Genomic DNA, 19,864 nt, shown 5'->3' with positions numbered 1-19,864 from the left:
GGAGTACCACGACACATAGGATAATATATATATATATATATATATAATATTTCATCAGATTAATTTGAATATATATAAATATTTATATATAAGAAAGTGCAAAACCATTAAACGAAATTGAACCGATCATTTTCAATTTGATGTTTGGTTTTAAAATTTATCTCATAATTGGACCAAATTGAACCATGTGCATTCTTAATTCCCTGTAAATTTTGTAGGCATGAGCTACACTAGGAGCCGAACGAGATCCCTCGTGGGTTATCTTTTTGACTTGTGTTTAAGGCTCCGCCAATAAGAAGGTTCAAAATTTTAAAATTTTCTTATATTAAGTTGTATTATAATTATTTTTTAATATTGTTAAACTCTAATAAATATAAAAAAATTATATTAGGCCTTAAAGATTTATATCGAGACCCCTCGTGGATTATCTTTTTAACTTGTGTTTAAGGCTCCGCCAATAAGAAGGTTCAAAATTTTAAAAAAAATTTATATTAAGTTGTATTATAATTATTTCTTAATATTGTTAAACTCTAATAAATATAAAAAAATTATATTAGGCCTCAAAGATTTATATCTTAAAATAGCTTCTTCTTCTTCTTCTTCTTATTCTTTTTTTTTTTTTCTATCACACTAGTTTCGATTTTATATTAGGCCTCAAATATTTATATCTTAAAATAACTTCTTTTTTTCTCTTTTCTCTCTCTTCTCGTTCATTCTGATTTTATATTAGGCCTCAAATATTTATATCCTAAAATAACTTCTTCTTTTTTTTTCTCTTCTCTCTCATCAACTCCCCTAGAAAGGGCCCTTCGGGACCTACCCTAGGCTACAAAACTGGGAATGTTGTCTCTCATCATTTGTTTCGTTGAACTCCAAGTGATACATAAATTTAATATTGGGCCCCAAAGATTGATTTATATCCTTATATGACTTTTTTTCCCCTCCATCTTTCTACTCTCATTCACGTTTTATAATAAATCCTAACAAACATAGAAATTTAATATTGGGCCAAAAAATTGTATCATTAAATAATTTTTTTCCCCTATTTCTTTCGCTCTCATTCACGTTTTTTACACCAACCCTTAAAACAGTTTTGGGAAAGTTACACCAACATTAAAATATTAAATATCTATTTAATGTTGTTGTTTGGGAAATTGGCTAAAACTTTCCATGTTCTTTTTATTTTTATGTTTTATCTTCTTACTTTCAGCAAGTGTTCTCCTCCCCTAGTTTATAGTTATTATGAATGTATTTTTATTCTATTGAAAAATTTGTAGAAGTATTGGATTTGGGTTTTCTAAATCAACTTCAATGGTTTTTTTCATTAATTATTTTTTAATTTTATTAACTTTTGTTGTCATAAATTTGTGTGTATATATATTTGTATATTTTGTTTTTGAGTTGTGGCTAATTTTATTTATATTGTCGAAAAAACCACTTTATATTTTTCGCCTAAGGCTCTAAATTAGATTGAGCCACCTCTGGCATCAGTGTTACTATATTATTGCATATGTGATATATTACGTGTTATATCATAATATGTTGCAATGTTAATTTAATAGTGCACAAAATGGGTAAGGTCAATTAGGAACAAGAGTGACACATCATAATATGTTGCAATGTTAATTTAATAGTGCACAAAATGGGTAAGGTCAATTAGGAACAAGAGTGACAAATATATACACCAATTGACATGTGGTCCAATGGTATTACCTCCTCTTTCTATGATCCTCAAAGAGAAAGAAAGTGGGATTGGAGTATGAATGTGCACAAAAAGACGTGACTAGGTATATTACTTGCCATAAAATAAAAAAATAATAAAAAAAAAAACACAATATTTCAGACGCCATGGTTTGCTTATATTAGTATCTTTAAAATTGTTGTCATCACCCATTTAATTACTTACAAAATTAGAATAAACCATACTTACTTTCCCAATAGTTAAGATTTATTACACTTACCCTCCTATATTTTTGAATTATTATAATTACCTCTTTTTATATATGTGTGTGACAAAATAACTTGGGTCATTTTTTAGTAGTCAAATATAGCCTTCCAAATTAGGGTCTCTCTCTTTTATGCGGGGCAAAGATTTTCAAAAGCATTCGTAGTTGCATCAGAACTTTCAATCTAAAATATTAACGAAAATAAGCAATGAAACATTCTCTCACAAATATTAAAAGCATTGGCCTCGAGGCACTGGCGATTACAAGTCACTTTTCTCAAGTAATTAAAATGTCTCCCAAAAAATGAAAATGTCATACAACAGTAAGTTTGTAACAGAAAATTTTAATTCCAGTAATATGCATACAAGCATTGTATTCTAATAGTATTTCCTCACTTTTAAAGGCAAAGTTTGGACAAAAAGTTAATGTGTGAATGTATTTCTTGCTAACGAAGAAAAAAAAAATCTCCATGGATGCGTGAAGTTCTAATCAACACAACCAATCCAAGACAACCAATCCAAGGTTGGAATTCTGGAAAATCCCATAAATATGATTGGATTTTGCAAGAGAATTTTTTTCATTGACATGCCATCAGTGACCAATCAAATTCAGCACATCGTAACAGAAAAAAAAAGAAAGAAAAAAAGAATCCTCCAAAAAGATTTTACAGTCATTGCATAGCCAGGCAAAACATAAAAAAAGGCAATTCAATTCTACAGGTACAAACAGTACAGGAATATAGAGAGATTCATGGAGGTTTACAATGCTACTCCATTTCCCAATCCACCCCCACCCCTAACAACAAACGGCCACCAACTGCTAGAATCAAAATGCTATTTGAGCATTGCTGACTCCTGTCTTCGTAGATCTGATATGTTGACAAGCTTCCGGTTCAGAAGTCAGTCGGAGGTTTCACCCTTACGAGTCTTTTGATTCTCTCTTTGTCTGTATTCTCAAGCAAACCCTACAAAATAAAAAAGGCGAAACAGCATAAGCATGAATTCATTTGACAAAAATGTGAAACAAAAAACAAAAAATTCCTAGCTTGCTACGGCAGCCATTGTCCAAAACATGATCTCAACAGTTCAGCTCTGCTTATGATCTGAGGAGCCACAACAGGGAACAGAAATGCTAGCTCATTGCGATAGAAATAAAGCAAAACTATCTATTAACCAGATTGCCATTCTTATTCAATACGATGCGCATGACTCTTTTATTCACTACCAGCACAGCGGAAAGGTAAATATTACAGATGTGTGGGGGTCCTACTTCATTCTAAGCTTTGAGAGTGTGTTTACAGTCCAATTACACGGTGGCAAAAGGTGCCCCCAGTGAGATTATATAATCAGAGGCATCTACTGTTAGTGCATGGATAGGTGGCTTGGAGTTGTGCTGGTTTCTCAATTATATTATACAGATAACTTGATCAATATTTCAAAGAGACCAAAAGAAGTACTAGAAAGATTCTGAACTCAGATTGGTTAAAAAAATATTATATCCAAAAATTATTGATGCATCCCCTCACCGTCCAAACAATTTCATCCAGACACAAGCAAATCTTCCCATACTTATCCAGAAAAAGGCGCTCAGTTGGTGGTTTCCCGCATACATCTTTCACAGCCGTGGTTATAACAAAAATTGCTTCCGCCACTTCAAAGAAATTAACCACATTAGAATAAAAATCAAGTACTGGAACAAGCACGTAAAGTTCTCAATACCTATCTATCACTACAACTGCCAATCTGTAGCCAATCACAGCAGGCCACACCAAAGTCACTACCATTATCATTGAAAAAGGGAGTTATCATACTAGATTTTTTTTTTTTTTTGGCTGTGGAAAGGTGTTCCCACCCTTCCATATCAAATGCTTGCAGTGATGTGTTGCTCTACACAACAGGTGAGAAGCTACAAAAATTGTTGAGGACCAAAACCCTCACCTAATATAGCATGTGGGCATCCTTATGTCAAGACACAGGAAGTATTCCCATTGATCCGCAATTGATTCCACAAGAATATTCATTAATGAGATCTAGCTCCCTAGTCCCACAATGAATATGCACCATATTTTTTACATGGGCAAATTTTAATGATTTCTCTCCATCTTTCCATATCTTTATCTCAAAACTGGAAAGAATCCAAATGATATATACTTACAGGCAAGTTCATCATACTCATCTTTTCCAACAAGATAAATGCTGACGTCTCCGAGAACTGTGTAAACAATATAAACTGATCTGGAAAAATAAACAATAAATCAACCCAAGTGCATATGTCAGAAATAATGTAAGATCCTAAGAAGCTTATAATTCATAGATTTGTTAAAAAAAATTTAAATTTAATGTGGGGAATAATATTCCATTAATATAAGCTGTGGGATGCCTTACAATAAGTTCATCTTCTAAGTCAAAAATAGTTTAGGGTTCTAGCTATAACTTCTAAAGATTTCTGTGTAAAATTAAAATACAGAAGCACCATTTTAGGTGGTAACTCCTCCACTTCCCAAGGTGGAAGGTTAAGGGTTCAAGAAAGCTCGAGGAGATAACAAGTGCAAACCCATCATGAGCTGCTTTAAATCCCACAAACCCCAGTTCATTGGTCAGTCCCTCCCCACTATTACAACTGGATTTCTGCATTTAGCAATTAGGTTAACCCCCTCAATAACAAAGACTTAGGCCTGATTGTGTGGTTCCTACTGCTAGAAGTCATCATGAAAACCAACTCAGACCTCTGACCCATACTTAGAAAGTATACTAAAGGAACTGCCGTCTACTATTTTATTCTTTACTCTCCACTTAATAAGCCAATGAGAGGTATAAGGACGCTCTTACCAGAGGGTACACTAGAGGTTGGCCGACCAAGTAATTTTGCATATGCTAGACCTTAACCCCATCCTTTAAGATTTTCCCACATAGGATTGAGTGGGTAATATTCTTACTTGTGTGGAATTGACATGTATCACATGTAAATATTTGTCACATGACATGCAAATGTGTACAGTACATAAGGCATGCACTTCCTATATGAATCCCAGTATGACATATGAGATGTCTGCTAAAATGTAATAATAGATTTCTGCTTCAAACGATATGGATGCTTACATGTATTTATGTGCTCAAAGGTTGTAAGGGACTCGGCTTTCTTTCTTTCTGAATCCCCAACTACAAGCTGAGAAGAGTGGGAATGAAACTGCTCTTATACAATCCAAAAATGCCAAGTCAGCGGATTCCCACACGTTATGCACCCATTCGCCACTCAATGAAACTCTCCAAGCAATGATCTTCATTCGAACCATTTAGTTCTTACTCTTACTTAAAGAAGCCTCCACCCTTGCTCGACTCGACCACCTCGTGGCAATGACAAGACTTTATCATGTGTGCCTACGTGATTGCGTGCACTTGCTGGATAACATGTTATGATACATGCTTATGTTTAATACAATGTGGATGCAAATTTTTCATGCCATGTGGATACTCAGATGTTATAGGTGGAATTTTATATGATAAGTGATGTGAGCAATCAAGTGACACATAATGTGACAGTAGCATGGTGTGCTGTAGATGCTTGTATTATAAAATATATTGGATGTGTATAACGGGAACGTTTGTGTGAATATTTGTTTACTATGTTTGTTACCTATTGTACTTATGAGTTATGGCCATATGATGTGGATGCTTGTATATCACTTTGTCTCCTTAGGGTTAGGTTCACAATACCTTCTTTTCTTACATCATTTTAGTCCCAGGTCATATACTCTCTCTTCATGGTCTCAAGTCCTTTTGCACAACGTTAGGCCCTTAAAAGTCCTTTCCACTTTAATTCATTTCCCCAAAGAAAAGAAGAATTCCTAAATGGGGCATAATTCACATAATAAGGTATTGCCGAACACTTTCGAGTTTCATTCTCAATGCTCGTGTATAAAAATATGTTGTTCCCCATTTGTATCACAAATTTGAAATGATTGAGTTAAAACATCAGAATATTTGACTATGGTGTTTTCTGAACTAATCCAGTGACTAAGTTAGCCTATTAGTTGTCTTTTATCTTTGCGTCTTTAGAGTCTTATCAAGTCTAATCTTTGTTGAGATGATTTCATGAGTTATGAACTCGAGTCTGGTTTTTTTCTGAGTCAAGTCCATCAGAGTCAAATATATGCAGTCTCGGATTGGTAGTGAGTTCAAATATTATTAGCTCTTTTCAGGATATTTTCAGCAAAAAAGTGACTACCTTAATTTGAATTCTTTCACTCCATCCAATGTAATGAACCCTAACTATTGCAGAAAGATAAGTTCCATAAAATCATAGAGAGATTTATTCTCTTTAACAAAGAGCATCTCAAAATAGGATTCATGCAGCTGACCCCAAATAGTTAGAAAAATGCTATCGTTTAAGGGATTTTGAGTCTCTCTTACTTTCTCAGACCAAACTCAAGCCAAACATATTGCCCTGATAAATAAATCCTTTTAAGGCTTTGCTTGCTAAAAAAAAAATATCCATTAGAATTGAGCCTTTACAGTTGCATCTTCTTAATGAAAAACAGAAGAGCCGGATCCATCAAAGAATATCATGATCCCTTATGAAGAACTATAACATCCACCAGAAGACAAGTATGAAGCATATCATTAAAAACATAATCAGGACTAAACATCATCAAATAGAAGAAAAGGACACTATTTTTTAAAATTATTTTTTATAAGTAAAAGTGTATTAGAAAGCGTTCAAAAGGGGAACGCATCCCAAGAGCTATACAAATACAGAAACCAAAAAAGGAGTCCTGTGGACCCAAAGAACCCAAAAAGTCCACGATTTCATCTAAAGAAAAAGACACTATTTAATCAGGACATGTCGCAGGACTTGACTAACTGTTAAAACTATGTCCAGCATCCAAACAAGAAACACTCCAAAGGACATTCCCTGGTCCTCCTGATCTTAGTCCTCCAATAGAACTTCCAAATAAAGAAAGAAAACAACTTAATGGTGTAGCATACATAAAAGATGTTCAAATCAGCAGAGGGACAATACACATGCATAAAAGATGTTCAAATCAGTAGAGGGACAATACATACTTGTGGCAAGCAACAAGAAGCTCTTCATTTTTTACTCCTTTGAGATTTTCCGATCCCAGTTTAACTAAAAAAGATCGCCAATGAAGCCGTTCCTCAGCTGGAACTCCATTGAAACTGCGATACAAAAAGAACAGTAACTGAATGATTCAATCTTGTAATACATCAGAGAAATTGAACTCATCGGTCACTTTTCGTGAGCTGCTACAGCAAACCGTCATGAGTGCAACCAAAAAAAATAATTGTTAATTGCCTTGGTGGCTGCAGCTGATGCGTTAATTAATCCCTCGATTAAGGGAACATTTTTCCGTTGCAGGTCACCAACTAGAACCATAGCATATTCTATCATACAGTGAGAGTTTGCTGCATCATCTGACATATGTGCTATGAATAAATTACTAAAATACCACCTTTTCAGATTTGATGGCAGCAGCCATTTGTGTGGTAATATAGTGTGCCACAATTGCTGACAAGGAAAAAGGGAGAAACATGCAACAGATGGGAGCTGAACTCTAGGGTTAATGACAGCTTCTGACCCCATTTCAAAGAGCTTAATGCCATATGATTTCCTTCTCTGAGGAAATTCCATTGCTTATTAAATGGAGAACTAAAGGGCGGGAGAGAAGAAAAAATAGAATTTGAAATCGCGAGACATGCCTACAACACATCCTACATAATGAAACTAATAAATTGGAGCCCTAGATGCACAAAAGAAAGCACTATCTCCTACGGTCAAAATCTTTACAACATCAGTGGCCTCTCTCGAAGCATTAGAAGTAATATATAGTGATCTGGAATACCAACAACGCATAAGATTATGCTGGTCCTCTTTCCTCAAATAAAATCTCGACTCCAATAAAACTCAGGTAAGACATTGAATGCCTCTAGCCACTAGTTAATTTTATCCGTAACAGTATAGCTAAGAAAAAAGGAAATTTAACATATCACATCAAACAGGGGAATTTGCAGTTAGGAGTGGTTGATGTTCCTTCTCAGCAGCATTGTTCTAATGATTCCTTTTCCGGGACGGACTTTGATCAAGCTGAAGTGGATTTAATGGAACCTCTGGCAGTCGTGCGGCCAGATTGTTTGGAGACAACCAGTGATCTGGGTATGGAATGGGTTATTGAGAATATTGGAGCAGTAAGTGAAGCTTTGGGTGTTTCTGCAGAAGGTTATGAGGAACAAACCTTGTCTATTCTTCACGAAATGCAGGAAATGGTAGTACTGAACCAAATCGTAACACAAAAGAAGTCAAAGTCAGAAATTCACAGCGGAAAGGCAAACAGGAAGTGACGAATCTGATTTCTTGTGTTAATTATAACGGGAAGAATGGGACGACCAAAGAAAGGGGAAGAACCAGAAGTGGTAAACGGGGAGGAGGAGGAGAATTGATTGTTTTTGGTTCTTAATGAAGCTACGACTTATAACATGGAATGTTCGTGGTCTTAATGATCCAAAAAGAAGAAGAGTTGTCAAGGTAGCTTTGAGGAAGTGGAGTGCTCAAGTCGTTTGTTTACAGGAAACTAAGGTGGCTGATATTACTGTTGAGATTGTCAGGAGTCTTTGGGGAGGTAAGTTTGTGGACTGGGAAGTGTTAAATGCAACAGGCACTTCAGGTCGCATTCTTTGCATATGGGATCGAAGATGGTTGTCAAGTCTGAATTGTTGGAAGGGTATTTTCTCTGTGTCTTGTATGTTTCAGATGGAGGAAGACAATTTCAGGTGGGTGTTTTCAGGTGTTTATGGGTCTGTTACTAATAGTGATAAGCCAGTCCAGTGGGAAGAACTTTGCTATGTTAAGGATTTATGGTCTTTGCCTTGGTGCTTCGGTGGGGATTTTAATTCTGTTAGATCCCCATTTGAGAGGTCCACAGGGGCAGGTGGTCTTCAGAAATGACCATGTTTTCATAATTCATTGACAGTAATTTCCTTATTGACTTACCATTGGAAGGAGCGGCCTTTACTTGGTCTAATAGTAGGGAACTGGTTACTTTTTCCCGGTTGGATAGATTTCTGATTTCTGGGGCTTGGGAAGAGCATTTCCCGGATGTCTCTCAAGCTGTGTTGGTTAGAGTCACATCTGATCAAGTGCCGCTTGTTTTAGATTGTGGTGGCTTGAGTTCTAGACACACTCCTTTCCGTTTTGAAAACATGTGGCTTAGATTCGAGGACTTTCAAGGGAAGGTTCAGTCTTGGTGGGAGAAAGCGAATTTCACAGGCTTTGCTAGTTATGTGTTAGCTAGAAAGTTTCAGTTTCTTAAAACTGAGTTAAAGAGGTGGAATAAAGAAGTGTTTGGGAATCTTGTTTGGAAGAAGAATAGAGTTCTTGCTGTTATTACTGAGCTTGATCGTCTTGATGAGGCGGGACAAAGTGGGGATTTACGCTTTAAAAGAGCCTCTTGCCAAGCGGTTTTTGCTGAGATTACTCTTATGGAGGAGATTTCGTGGCGCCAGAAGTCTCGGGCTTTGTGGTTAAAAGTTGGGGATCGTAATACAAAATTCTTTCATAGACTTGCCAATGCTCATAGAAGATGTAATCACATCGGACGTATCCGGGTCAATGGTTCTGAATTGTGGAGGGAGGACGAGGTGCGCGGGGGAATCGCCTCTTTTTATCAGCAGCTCTACACTGAGACTTTGGATTGGAGACCTACTCTTGATGGTCTTCCATTTAATTTCTGCGCTGGATAGTGATAGAATTGAGATTCCATTCACGGAGGAGGAAGTGCTTAAGGCACTTTCTAGTTGTAACGGGGACAAAGCTCTAAGGCGAGATGGGTTCACTATGCGTTTTCTTAAGGAGAGTTGGGAGGTGGTGCGAGCTGAGGTAATGGGCACCTTTCAGGATTTTTATTCTCATGGCACATTTGAGAAATCTCTGAACGCATCTTTTATTGGTCTCATTCCCAAGAAGGGCGGTGCCTCTAATATTAAGGACTTTCGGCCAATTAGTTTAATTGGATGTTTGTATAAGCTTATTGCCAAGGTTCTTGTTTCCAAGATGAGTAATGTTTTGGATGGTCTCATTTCAGAATCACATAATACTTTTGTTGGTGGGAGGCAGATTTTAGATTCTGTTCCTATTGCCGAGGAATGTGTTGACTCTAGATTAAGAAGTGGCGTTCCTGGCGTTTTGTGTAAGCTTGATATTGAGAAAGCTTATGATCATGTTAATTGGAAGTTTATTCTATATCTGCTTCGGAAGATGGGGTTTGGTGATAGGTGGATAAAATGGATTGAAACTTGTATCTCATCAGTTATGTTTTCTGTGCTCGTGAATGGTTCACCTACGGGTTTTTTTGCTAGCTCGCGTGGTCTGCGTCAAGGAGATCCATTATCGTCTTTTCTTTTCCTCATTGTCATGGAAGGTCTGAGCAGGTTAATGAGAAAAGCGGAAAATTTGGGTTATATCAGGGAGTTCACAGTTGGCAGAGACGTTGAACATCAGATGCAGATTTCCCATTTATTATTTGCTGATGATACTTTGGTATTTTGTGATGCTGAAGTTTCTCAACTCAGATATCTGTGTTGCACTCTCGCTTGCTTCCAAGCAGTTTCTAGGTTAAAGATTAATGTCGGAAAAACTGTGCTTGTCCCAATGGGGGATGTTCCAGATATTTCCTCCTTAGCTGCTGTCCTAGGGTGTAGAGTTGGTTCTTTTCCTCTTCCTTACTTAGGATTGCCTTTGGGAGTTTCCTCTACATGAGTTGCGAATTGGGATCCAGTGATTAATAGATATGAGAAAAGATTAGTAGGATGGAAAAAGCAGTATCTATCTAAGGGAGGAAAAGTCACACTCATTAAGAGCACTCTCTCATCCCTTCCTACCTATTTTTTATCTTTATTTCAAATTCCATGCTTTATTGCTGAAAGGATTGAAAAAATTCAGAGGGATTTTCTCTGGGGTGGAAGGGGAGAGGAGTTTAAGTATCATCTTGTTAATTGGGATCAAGTCTGCCAACCGTTGAGGTTAGGCGGGTTAGGCATTCGAAAAATCGTTCCTTTTAATCGTGCTCTCTTGGGAAAGTGGCTATGGAGATTTGGAAGGGAACGCCATCGTCAGTGAAGAAGAGTTGTCTCGTGTCGTTTTGGTGAGGAGAGTAGGGGCTGGTCATCTCTTCCAATCACCATTACGGGAGGCGTTGGTGTGTGGAAATTCATTCGGAAGGGTTGGGATGTTTTCTCCACACATATTAGATTCAAAGTTCGTGATGGCGGACATGTTCGTTTTTGGGAGGACCTTTGGTGCGGCGATCAGTTCCTATCTCACTCCTTTCCTAGACTTTATAGTATTGCAGCCAATAAGCATGTTTACGTGATTGATTGTTATCAACTTGATAACAATGGAGTTACGTGGGATGTGCGGTTTAGGCGGCTCTTTAAGGATTAGGAAATGGAGGAAGCTTGTGTTTTTTTGGATATGTTGAATAGACAAGGATATTGGCAGAGGGTGTGATGATATTTTGTGGGTTCCTTTAGCTCATGGTCGGTATGGTGTCCGCTCTATGTTCTTCTGTTTGTCCAATTTCGTTGGTCTTAAGTTCCCTAAGAAGTCTGTTTGGAGCTCTAAAGCTCCTCTTCGAATGGCATTCTTCGTTTGGACTGCCACATTGGGGAAGATTTTGACATTGGACAATTTGAGAAAGAGAGGCAACATCATTGTTAATTGGTGTTGTTTATGTAAAGCTGATAGTGAATCCGTGGATCACATTCTTTTGCATTGTCCTGTGGCATATGATTGTTGGAGTTTTATTTTTAGCATGTTTGGCGTTTTTTGGGTAATGCCTAAACACTCCTCTCAATTGATTAACGTTTGGAAAAGGTGTCCTGTCAAAGAACAAGCTCGTGATTATTGGAAGATTGTTCCACATCGTGTCTGGTGGTGATTGTGGCGTGAGAGGAATAACAGATCCTTTGAAGGAAAAGAATCGTCTTTAGCTAATTTTAAAATTCATATTCTTCGTTCTTTGTTCTGTTATGTAAGAGGAAATACATGCTTCTCGATTGATGATTTCTTTGATCTCTTGGATTCTATTGGTCCTTAGACCTTTTTTCTTGTATTAGGGACGCATTCCCCTTTTGAACGTTTTTCTAATATATTTTTACTTATAAAAAAAAAACATATCATATCAACAATAGCATGTACAGATTTTTTCGAAGATGGGCTTTTATTTTCTAATTCAAAATAAATCACTTTAAACCACCAGGAAAGACATTTTGAAAGTGACGCTTGCAAAGAAACAAGGACCATGTTCATCACACCCAAACATATACAGACACAGACAGGCAGAGACACACACACACACACACATAGAGAGAGAGAGAGAGATGTTGACCTTAAGGATTCCATCCAAGGATAATCTAGAGGTTTTGATGATAACAAACCATTAATGATGTTTAAGGACTAATGTTTACATTGAGTGTTATATAGATTATTCACATTCAAAAGATAACCTCAATGAAGAGCACGAAAGATCATTCCAAGTATTCCATTACTCAAGATCACATCTATGGATAACAAAGGAGACAAAGAAGACATGAAGTTGCAAGGAACCAAATGTAAAGTCCATCCAAAGACAACTTGGACATCAATGATTAAGAAAGCAACTTAAAGAAAGGAAGAAAGCAAGAATACCTCAAAGCCTAAAAGATCATGAACAAAGCTTGAAGAAAGGGGTAGATAGCTTGGTGAGTGCAACTTAAATTGTAAAGTTATTTTTGAAGTAACTTCATTTGAAAACTCATCTCTATAGGAACATGCATATCATATCATCATTCATATGCTCCTATATCCATTAGCAATAGACTATGCACTTCATTCATATATAATTGCACATGGAGTCTTTGCTAACGAGTGAGTTAGTTCAAGCTTGCATAAGCTTTGAAAGAACTCATCACTTGTGCTAGAAAAGTTAAGACCATGCACTTTATCATATAATTCATATTGGTCAACAATTAAGGCATGAGAAGCCTTCATTACTATGAGTTGGTAACGGACATTAGGACCCTAGAATGCGCGTCATGAAAAACTGTGTTTTTGACTAAGTGTGAAAAATGGATTTTTAAAATAATAATTATTTCAAAATAATTTTTCCCGGTAATAACTCTTTATACTTTAACTAGCCTAACCTGATTTTATCATAATTTTTGACCAAGTCTACATTAGTCTACACAAGGATTCGTTTTTACCAAAACAGTCAGAAATCCAAATTTGTACTAAAACTGAATTTCTACATTTTGATTTAGTTGGATTTCAATTTTCTAGTATTTTTTATTGAATCCAAATGGGGGGTACTTCCTTATTTACATTGTAAACTTAAAGTAAATGGACATATAAATTAAAGTAAAGACAACATTTCAATGAAAATAAGGTCTGTGCAGATGTCCTGTAGAGCACTGTCTAATCTGTTAACTTAGAACATTTTCTGAAGCATCAGTTCTATTTCGGTCTACCGAAATACAAAACCAACTCACTTCGGTCTACCGAAACAGAGATACTGAGGATGAAGCATCGGTTCTATTTTGGTCTACCGAAATAGAGCACCAAATCACTTCGGTCTACCAAAACAAAGATGCTGAGAATGGTGAAACCATTTCGGTTGACCGAAACAGGAAGGGTGTTACTTCGGTCTACCGAACCAAGAGTACTGAGAGTGATGAACCAAGCTTAAAACCATTTAAAACGACCGAAACACAAGGGTGTTTCATCTCGGTCGACTGAACCAGCGCAAATTCAAACTCAAACGGCTATTTCACCTAGAACTGAGTGCCCAACAACTATATTGTATATCAGATGTCTATAAATAGAGTTGGGGTTTTCTGGTTTCGAGTTGAGGCTTTTAAAAGGAACTTCTACAAAGTTTTTGCTCTAGTTCCTCCCTCTCCTTGTGGAGCTTTTGCTCTAGTAGTCCATACAAGGAATCACCATTGAAATATATTGCATATCATTCATGTGATTCATCTTGCAAACTTAGAGTTGAGCTTTCATTTGATTATTTCATTTGTAACTCTAAGTATGAGAGCTTTGATTTGTATATTTGTCTATTTGAGAGACATTCATTGTGAGCTTCATTATATATCCATTCTTGAGAGAAGAAGACCAAGAGGTGCTCTTGGCAAGGGAAAGCTTGTTTAAGCTTTTGTAAGGGTTTTCTTTCTCAACCCGTAAAAAAAAGAAGGTGTCTCTCTAATGAGAGGATTTGGTAGAGCTCTCCACCCACAAGAGTGAGCAATGGTTCCTTCTTAGCCATCAAAAGAAGGAGAAGCAAGATGGCTTCATTACAAGGTCGGTTCTTCACCCGCAAGCAAGAACATGTAAAGGTTTGCTCTCCACCCGTAAGGAGGAGCCATAATGGAATCCTTGAGAGGTTTTCTCAAGGCATGGACGTAGGCCGAGGTTGTGCCGAACCATGTACATCGCGTGTCCTTTGGTTTGCAATTTCTCTAACTCTTACTCTCTTTATTTCCTTAACATTTTCCATTTCATAATCTTAATACTTTATTTATGAATGCTATGAGATGGACATGTTAATTTGAATATATGAGGAGGATGGGATGAATGCTTGGAGTAGGTTGATTGTTTGATTGATTTTAGCTTAGAGTATATGTTTTTTATTAGCCTTTTATATAACTAAAATTATGTTGCACACCAAGTGTTTGACAAAATGCATATTCAACACATCCTTCACATTTAGAGTTTATAAGCATACCAAGTGTTTGATATATTTGTTGTAAACTCTATAATAATGTGTTTCGTGACTTTTGCACCTTGAATATTACTCACATCAATATTGTGCAAATGCTAGTTCTAAATGGTTAATTGAAATTGAATGCATTGAAGCTAGAAAGAATTCATTTGTTAAAGCAACCACTCAAGTGTAGTAAGATCATTGCTTTGCATTATACACATTATGCAATTTCTACACTACAACTCACTAGAAGAGCATTCACCACAAAGAATCATATATGGCTCCAAACTAAAGAGACAAGTAAAAGAAGCTTAGAGTAGCTAAACCGAAAAAAAATTCAGTTGGAGCTGTCAACAACATATTGCTAGTTGATTGGGTGGAGATGAATTCATGAAGAGAAGTGCAACCCTCATACACATTCAAGTTTAAAATCTGCACATAGTTGAATCTGGGAGATAGGGCTACCATTTGTTTTATGGTTTGAATGCAAGAGAGGCTTAATAATATCTTCCAGAATTGATTGTTTACCTCTAAGCATTGATTCAATTGACTAAGTTTCAATTATTAGTTATAGTGTGTATTACTTGGGTACTGAGATATTATATCTTTAGGATGTTTTTCCCTAATTTATTTTTGCACTTTTTTTCATGTATTTTTTCTACTAAGGTGATATATTTAGTTGTAATGGCTTTTTACTTCAAACGCAATTCTGTTACTATATTTTTTATTTAGCAATTATGTCATTCTGGTTCTTCTTGCATCTTGTTTCCCTCTAGCTGCTTTATTTTACTTCAATTTCTAGCTATTCTGTTATTTCATTTTATTTTATTTTTCGATAAGTAAGATTTTTATAGAATGAATTAACTATATAGAATGAAATAACTGTACAAGCTAGCTATGAGTAGTCAAGCAAGTAGCATGAAGCTGCTGAAACGATATGCAGATTTTCTCTAACAATTTGAAGATGAACAAGGGCGGAACCAGGAATTTGATTCAAGAGGGGCATATTCGACACGATAAAAAAAAATTTCTAAATAAGCAAGGCAAGAAATAAAATTTTAAGAAAAAACAATAACAATAACAAAAAGATGAAAATAAAAATAAATAAGTAAGATAACTATGAACTATGAAGGAAAACCAAATTAGGGTTTGATAGAAGAAAGAGAATAAAAATTTATTTAAAGAGAATAATAAATAAATAATGAATAGTAGAGTACAAAGGAAAAGAAAAAAAGAATTAGAGAATTATTTTTAAAAAGATAATTTTAGGGGGGGCATAATGTAAAAATATACATATATTCATATAAATAAAACAAATTCAATGGGCCAGCATTGGGCCCGCCCACGGGGTCTGGGCCCATGCTGGCTCCACCCCTGAAGATATGTACTCCCTCCGTCCCCAAAATAGTGTCGCTTTTGGGGAATCGTGATAGTTCAATTTGTGAGAGTCACAGTTCTCCAAAAGTGACACTTTTTATGGGACAGAGGAAGTATATTTTTACATTATGCCCCCCCTAAAATTATCTTTTTTAAAATAATTCTCTAATCTTCTGATGTCTTTGTTGTCTTCCAAAAGTATATTTTCAGTTATCCGACCAAATATTGCAACTTTGGCTGGTAAAAATTACGAAAGGTGGCGAGGAAAGAGAGCATTTTTCCTTCTTTCATTGAAAATGACTTATGCCCAAGTCTTGTTTCTCCAAGATAAAAGATGCTGAAAATGGTTTGGTGAGAACTACTTTTGTTTTAATCATATACTCATTGGAATAGGTTAATAAGTACACGACGTGATAAATGATTGTGAATAGAAAAATAATAATAAGAGTTGTGGGACACTATTAAACTAGTCTATACAATTAAGAGGTCTGTATTAAGCAGTTTTTGGCTTCTAATTATGTGTGCTTCGGAATGGAAAACACGAGTTCAATCTTCGAGTAAGCATGAGAATTAGAATAATAGCTTATAGCAAATGATATCGTGACCATTGGAAGGATATATAAACATACATATATATTAATTTATTTATTTATATGCAACACACTGGACCGTCATGGTCCCATGGAGAGGGTGAGATTAACTTCTCGACACTTCTATAACCAATACTTCACTAGGAGTGCAAGATTGCTCTTGATGGACCAATCAATTTTGGTGAAGAAGTGAGGTCGTTTCCTATAGCTTTGACAGGCTTGATCTGGAACACGGCAAGCTTTAGAACTTCATCTCCAATATCAAAATTATTCTTTCTTCATAACTCAGTTCACCAAGTTCTCTAAAGTATGCTTCTACTGTATAATGGTTCAAGTCCAAGCGACACCATTATCTATCCACATGACTGCACTAACTTGCAGATATTCTTATTTTCTTCTTTGCTCAACAAAAAACAAAAACAAAAAAATGAAACAAGTAGGAATTGTTGAAATAATGTTTAAAATTAATTTGGTGTTACCAGTTCAAATTCTTTATAAACAACATTATAATTTTGATTCAATTTACATCTAGTTTTTTTTTTTTTTTTTTTTTTTTTTTAACATTCAATATATTGAATTTAGTTCATTTAAACTAAATTTCATTAACTTTATGGTGCTTTACAACATCCTTGACAATCCTACAAATTGAACTAACATCATGTACAAAAAAGGCCATTCTAATAATTTCCACTGGATATTACAGAAATGACTCCAATTAGTAATTTCTGTAGAAAAATGCGTGAATTCAAACAAGAAAAAGGCATATATATGCATATGCGATCGAAAATAGATTAAACTCGTTTGAAGTCCAATGAATCCACTAGGACAATTAAAAATCAGAATTTTAGAATAATTATATTGAGCAGATCTGCTAGAAGTAGTGAATATTGATCAAATCAAGGGGAGATCTTTGGCTTACCGTTCGACTAGGATGCTGCCCTCGAAGTTGGCGATCACGACGGCCAGTAGCATCTTAGGGCTCCGAAATTTGCTCGAATACAGTAGATGGTGAATCCGAAAATTGCTCGAATATTATTAGTATTAGCATTTTTGCTTTTTGCTTTACATTGTGTCTTTATTTTATTTTATTTATCGTGAGAAACTCGTGCACTTCTGTCCGTGCGTAGACTGAAACATCCCAATTTTGACCTTACCAAAAAAACAAAAAAAAAAAGGACCTATTGACTTTTTCATACATTGTTAAAACTTGAAAAACTTGAAATTGTTAAGTACAGGGCTGTTTGGGAAGTGTTGTGTAATGGTACCGGACCGTCACAATAGCTCATTTTGAGTGTACAACATGTTTGGCCTGTCTTATTTTATTTTTAACAGTAACAAAATACTTTCAAAACAAATTCATTATTTGACCCAAAAGCTGGAACAAAATTTGGTGTTCTATGTTGATTTGGTGTTCTATGTTGTTCTAGACCCATTTTTTTACTACAGGCTCTACAGCTGGGGTTATAATAAATTTTTTTTTAGGGCAAATCATTTCAGCCTCCCAAATGCCTCCATCTCTACTCTGCAAATCCATTTTTGGGGCAAATCATTTAAGCCTCCCAATTGCCCTAGTCTCTCTCTCTCTCTCCAACTGCAAACTACAAAATCTACAAAAATTAGAAGTTCAAAACTCGCTTCCATCTCTATTCTCGTTCTCAACTCTGAACTTGCCCTCTCTCTCTCTCCTCTCTCTCTGTGCAATTGCAAACTACAAAATCTACAAGAATTAGAAGTTCAAAACCCATATATTTCAGTTTATGTATCTCTCAACTTAAAATCTCTCTCCCTCCCTCTCTCATCTCTCTCTCTAAATCTCAATCTCTCTCTAGAATCTCTTCACCTTTTCTCTCTAATTTATGTCGTTGACAGAGTCTGCTTTTTAGGGCTTTGTTCTCCTCTTGTTATTTGTGAAGTCTCAGGTAATGTGTGTTCTTTGAGCTGTTCCAAAGAGAGCTTGGTTTCTTTTTTTTTTACCTCTGATTTCTACACTCTCTAGGCCGATTTTGAAAATTTTCAAGTGAAAGTAAATGTTTTTAACTTAATTTCTTTACCAATCTTCGAAATGATATTTTATTTTTGTTTTTTTTGTTTTTGTTTTTGTTTTTGTTTTCTTGTTGATTTGTGGATTTTAAGCTTAAACTCAGCTTAATTTTCTGTTGATTTGCAGAATAGTCCAGTTCTGTTTAATGGCAGTAGCTTCTCTATAATTTAGGTAATATTTTCCCTAAAATTTAGTTTTATGTATCTGTCTGCAAGAATCAAAAGTTCAAAACCTATTTCCTATATCAAAACCTCCGTATCGGCATATCATTTCAGATTGTTCAAAAAATCAAAACCCATATCTTTCAGTTTCCATCGGCCGCTGTTCCAGTTCTAGTTCGCCGTTCGTAAGCTTCAGCCGCTCTCTCAATTCTCAAGCTTGCCCTCCCTTTTTCTTTCTACAACTGCTAACCTGTGTGTATGAGTTTTGCTTTAATTTTTTTTCTAAATCAACTAATCAAGCTCTATAATTCTTGTTTTGTAAACTAATCAAGCTTTGTAATTAATTTATTTTAATCATCCAAAAAAAAAATTAATTTCTATTTCAAAATTCTCACTCCAAATTTTCGTCCCAAACATATTTTGTTCTCATTTCAGAACGCCACATTACAAAACACTTGTTCTGTTATGGGCTAAAACAAAACACTACAAAACACATCACTTTCCAAACGGCCCATAAATTTTGTTAAATGATTTTGTTCGTTTGATAAAATTAAAAATTAATATGTAAATAAATTTATACGTCCCAACAACAAGTGATATCTGATTCAAAAGTTTGAGCTGCACCTAAGTCACACAACGCTTCTCGGTTACGTTTTGAACGCGTTCTCATTTTCATTTCTACTCTCAGTGATTTACATTTTGCTATTTTTGCGCTATCTCTCTCACTTTATGTGACTTAGGTTGAGATAAGCTCCCCGCCTAAACTTGCATCGCCCTTGTTGTGATTAAGCCACCCTACCTACCCGGATGGTTGACCCGGACCCCTCTTGGTGTGAACGCTTGGTGTGGCACCAAATTAAGAAATGGGTCAGACTATGATACCAACTATAATAAGGTGGGTGCTTCGCAATCCCATCTAGAAGTTTAAGTTATTAAGTTTGAAGCACGGACACCCCTCCTAGGGGTCCCGTACCAGTGTCCATAAATTATTTTTTATT

At 35.8% G+C, this 19,864-nt stretch overlaps 1 protein-coding gene across 1 annotated transcript; it reads right to left on the bottom strand.

The window, feature by feature from the left end:
* Positions 1-2,466: 2,466 nt before the first annotated feature.
* Positions 2,467-17,743, bottom strand: LOC132282800 (uncharacterized). The gene is made up of 5 exons (XM_059784587.1): positions 17,584-17,743; positions 7,010-7,123; positions 4,101-4,180; positions 3,472-3,596; positions 2,467-2,910 (listed from the first exon to the last, which is right to left on the bottom strand). Exons 1-5 carry the CDS (start codon positions 17,634-17,636, stop codon positions 2,839-2,841), a joined length of 444 nt encoding a protein of 147 aa, XP_059640570.1. The 5' UTR covers positions 17,637-17,743; the 3' UTR covers positions 2,467-2,838.
* Positions 17,744-19,864: the final 2,121 nt, after the last annotated feature.

The sequence above is a fragment of the Cornus florida genome, unplaced genomic scaffold, assembly GCF_030987335.1.
Source record: "Cornus florida cultivar Cherokee Brave unplaced genomic scaffold, ASM3098733v1 CherokeeBrave_3.0.0_Hap2_Chr11, whole genome shotgun sequence".
Lineage (NCBI taxonomy): Eukaryota > Viridiplantae > Streptophyta > Magnoliopsida > Cornales > Cornaceae > Cornus > Cornus florida.
The sequence above is the reverse complement of the archived record's forward strand: the minus strand, read 5'-3'. Positions and strand labels throughout refer to the sequence as shown.

Bases quoted from the DNA above. Each gene is read 5' to 3' on its own strand.
- LOC132282800 (XM_059784587.1), bottom strand. From the start codon at position 17,636: ATGCTACTGGCCGTCGTGATCGCCAACTTCGAGGGCAGCATCCTAGTC. The intron at 4,181-7,009 runs GTATGTATTGTC...TTATTTTTCCAG, and splicing joins CTTCTTGTTGCTTGCCACAA to ATCAGTTTATATTGTTTACA. The intron at 2,911-3,471 runs GTGAGGGGATGC...TTTATTTTGTAG, and splicing joins TGGATGAAATTGTTTGGACG to GGTTTGCTTGAGAATACAGA.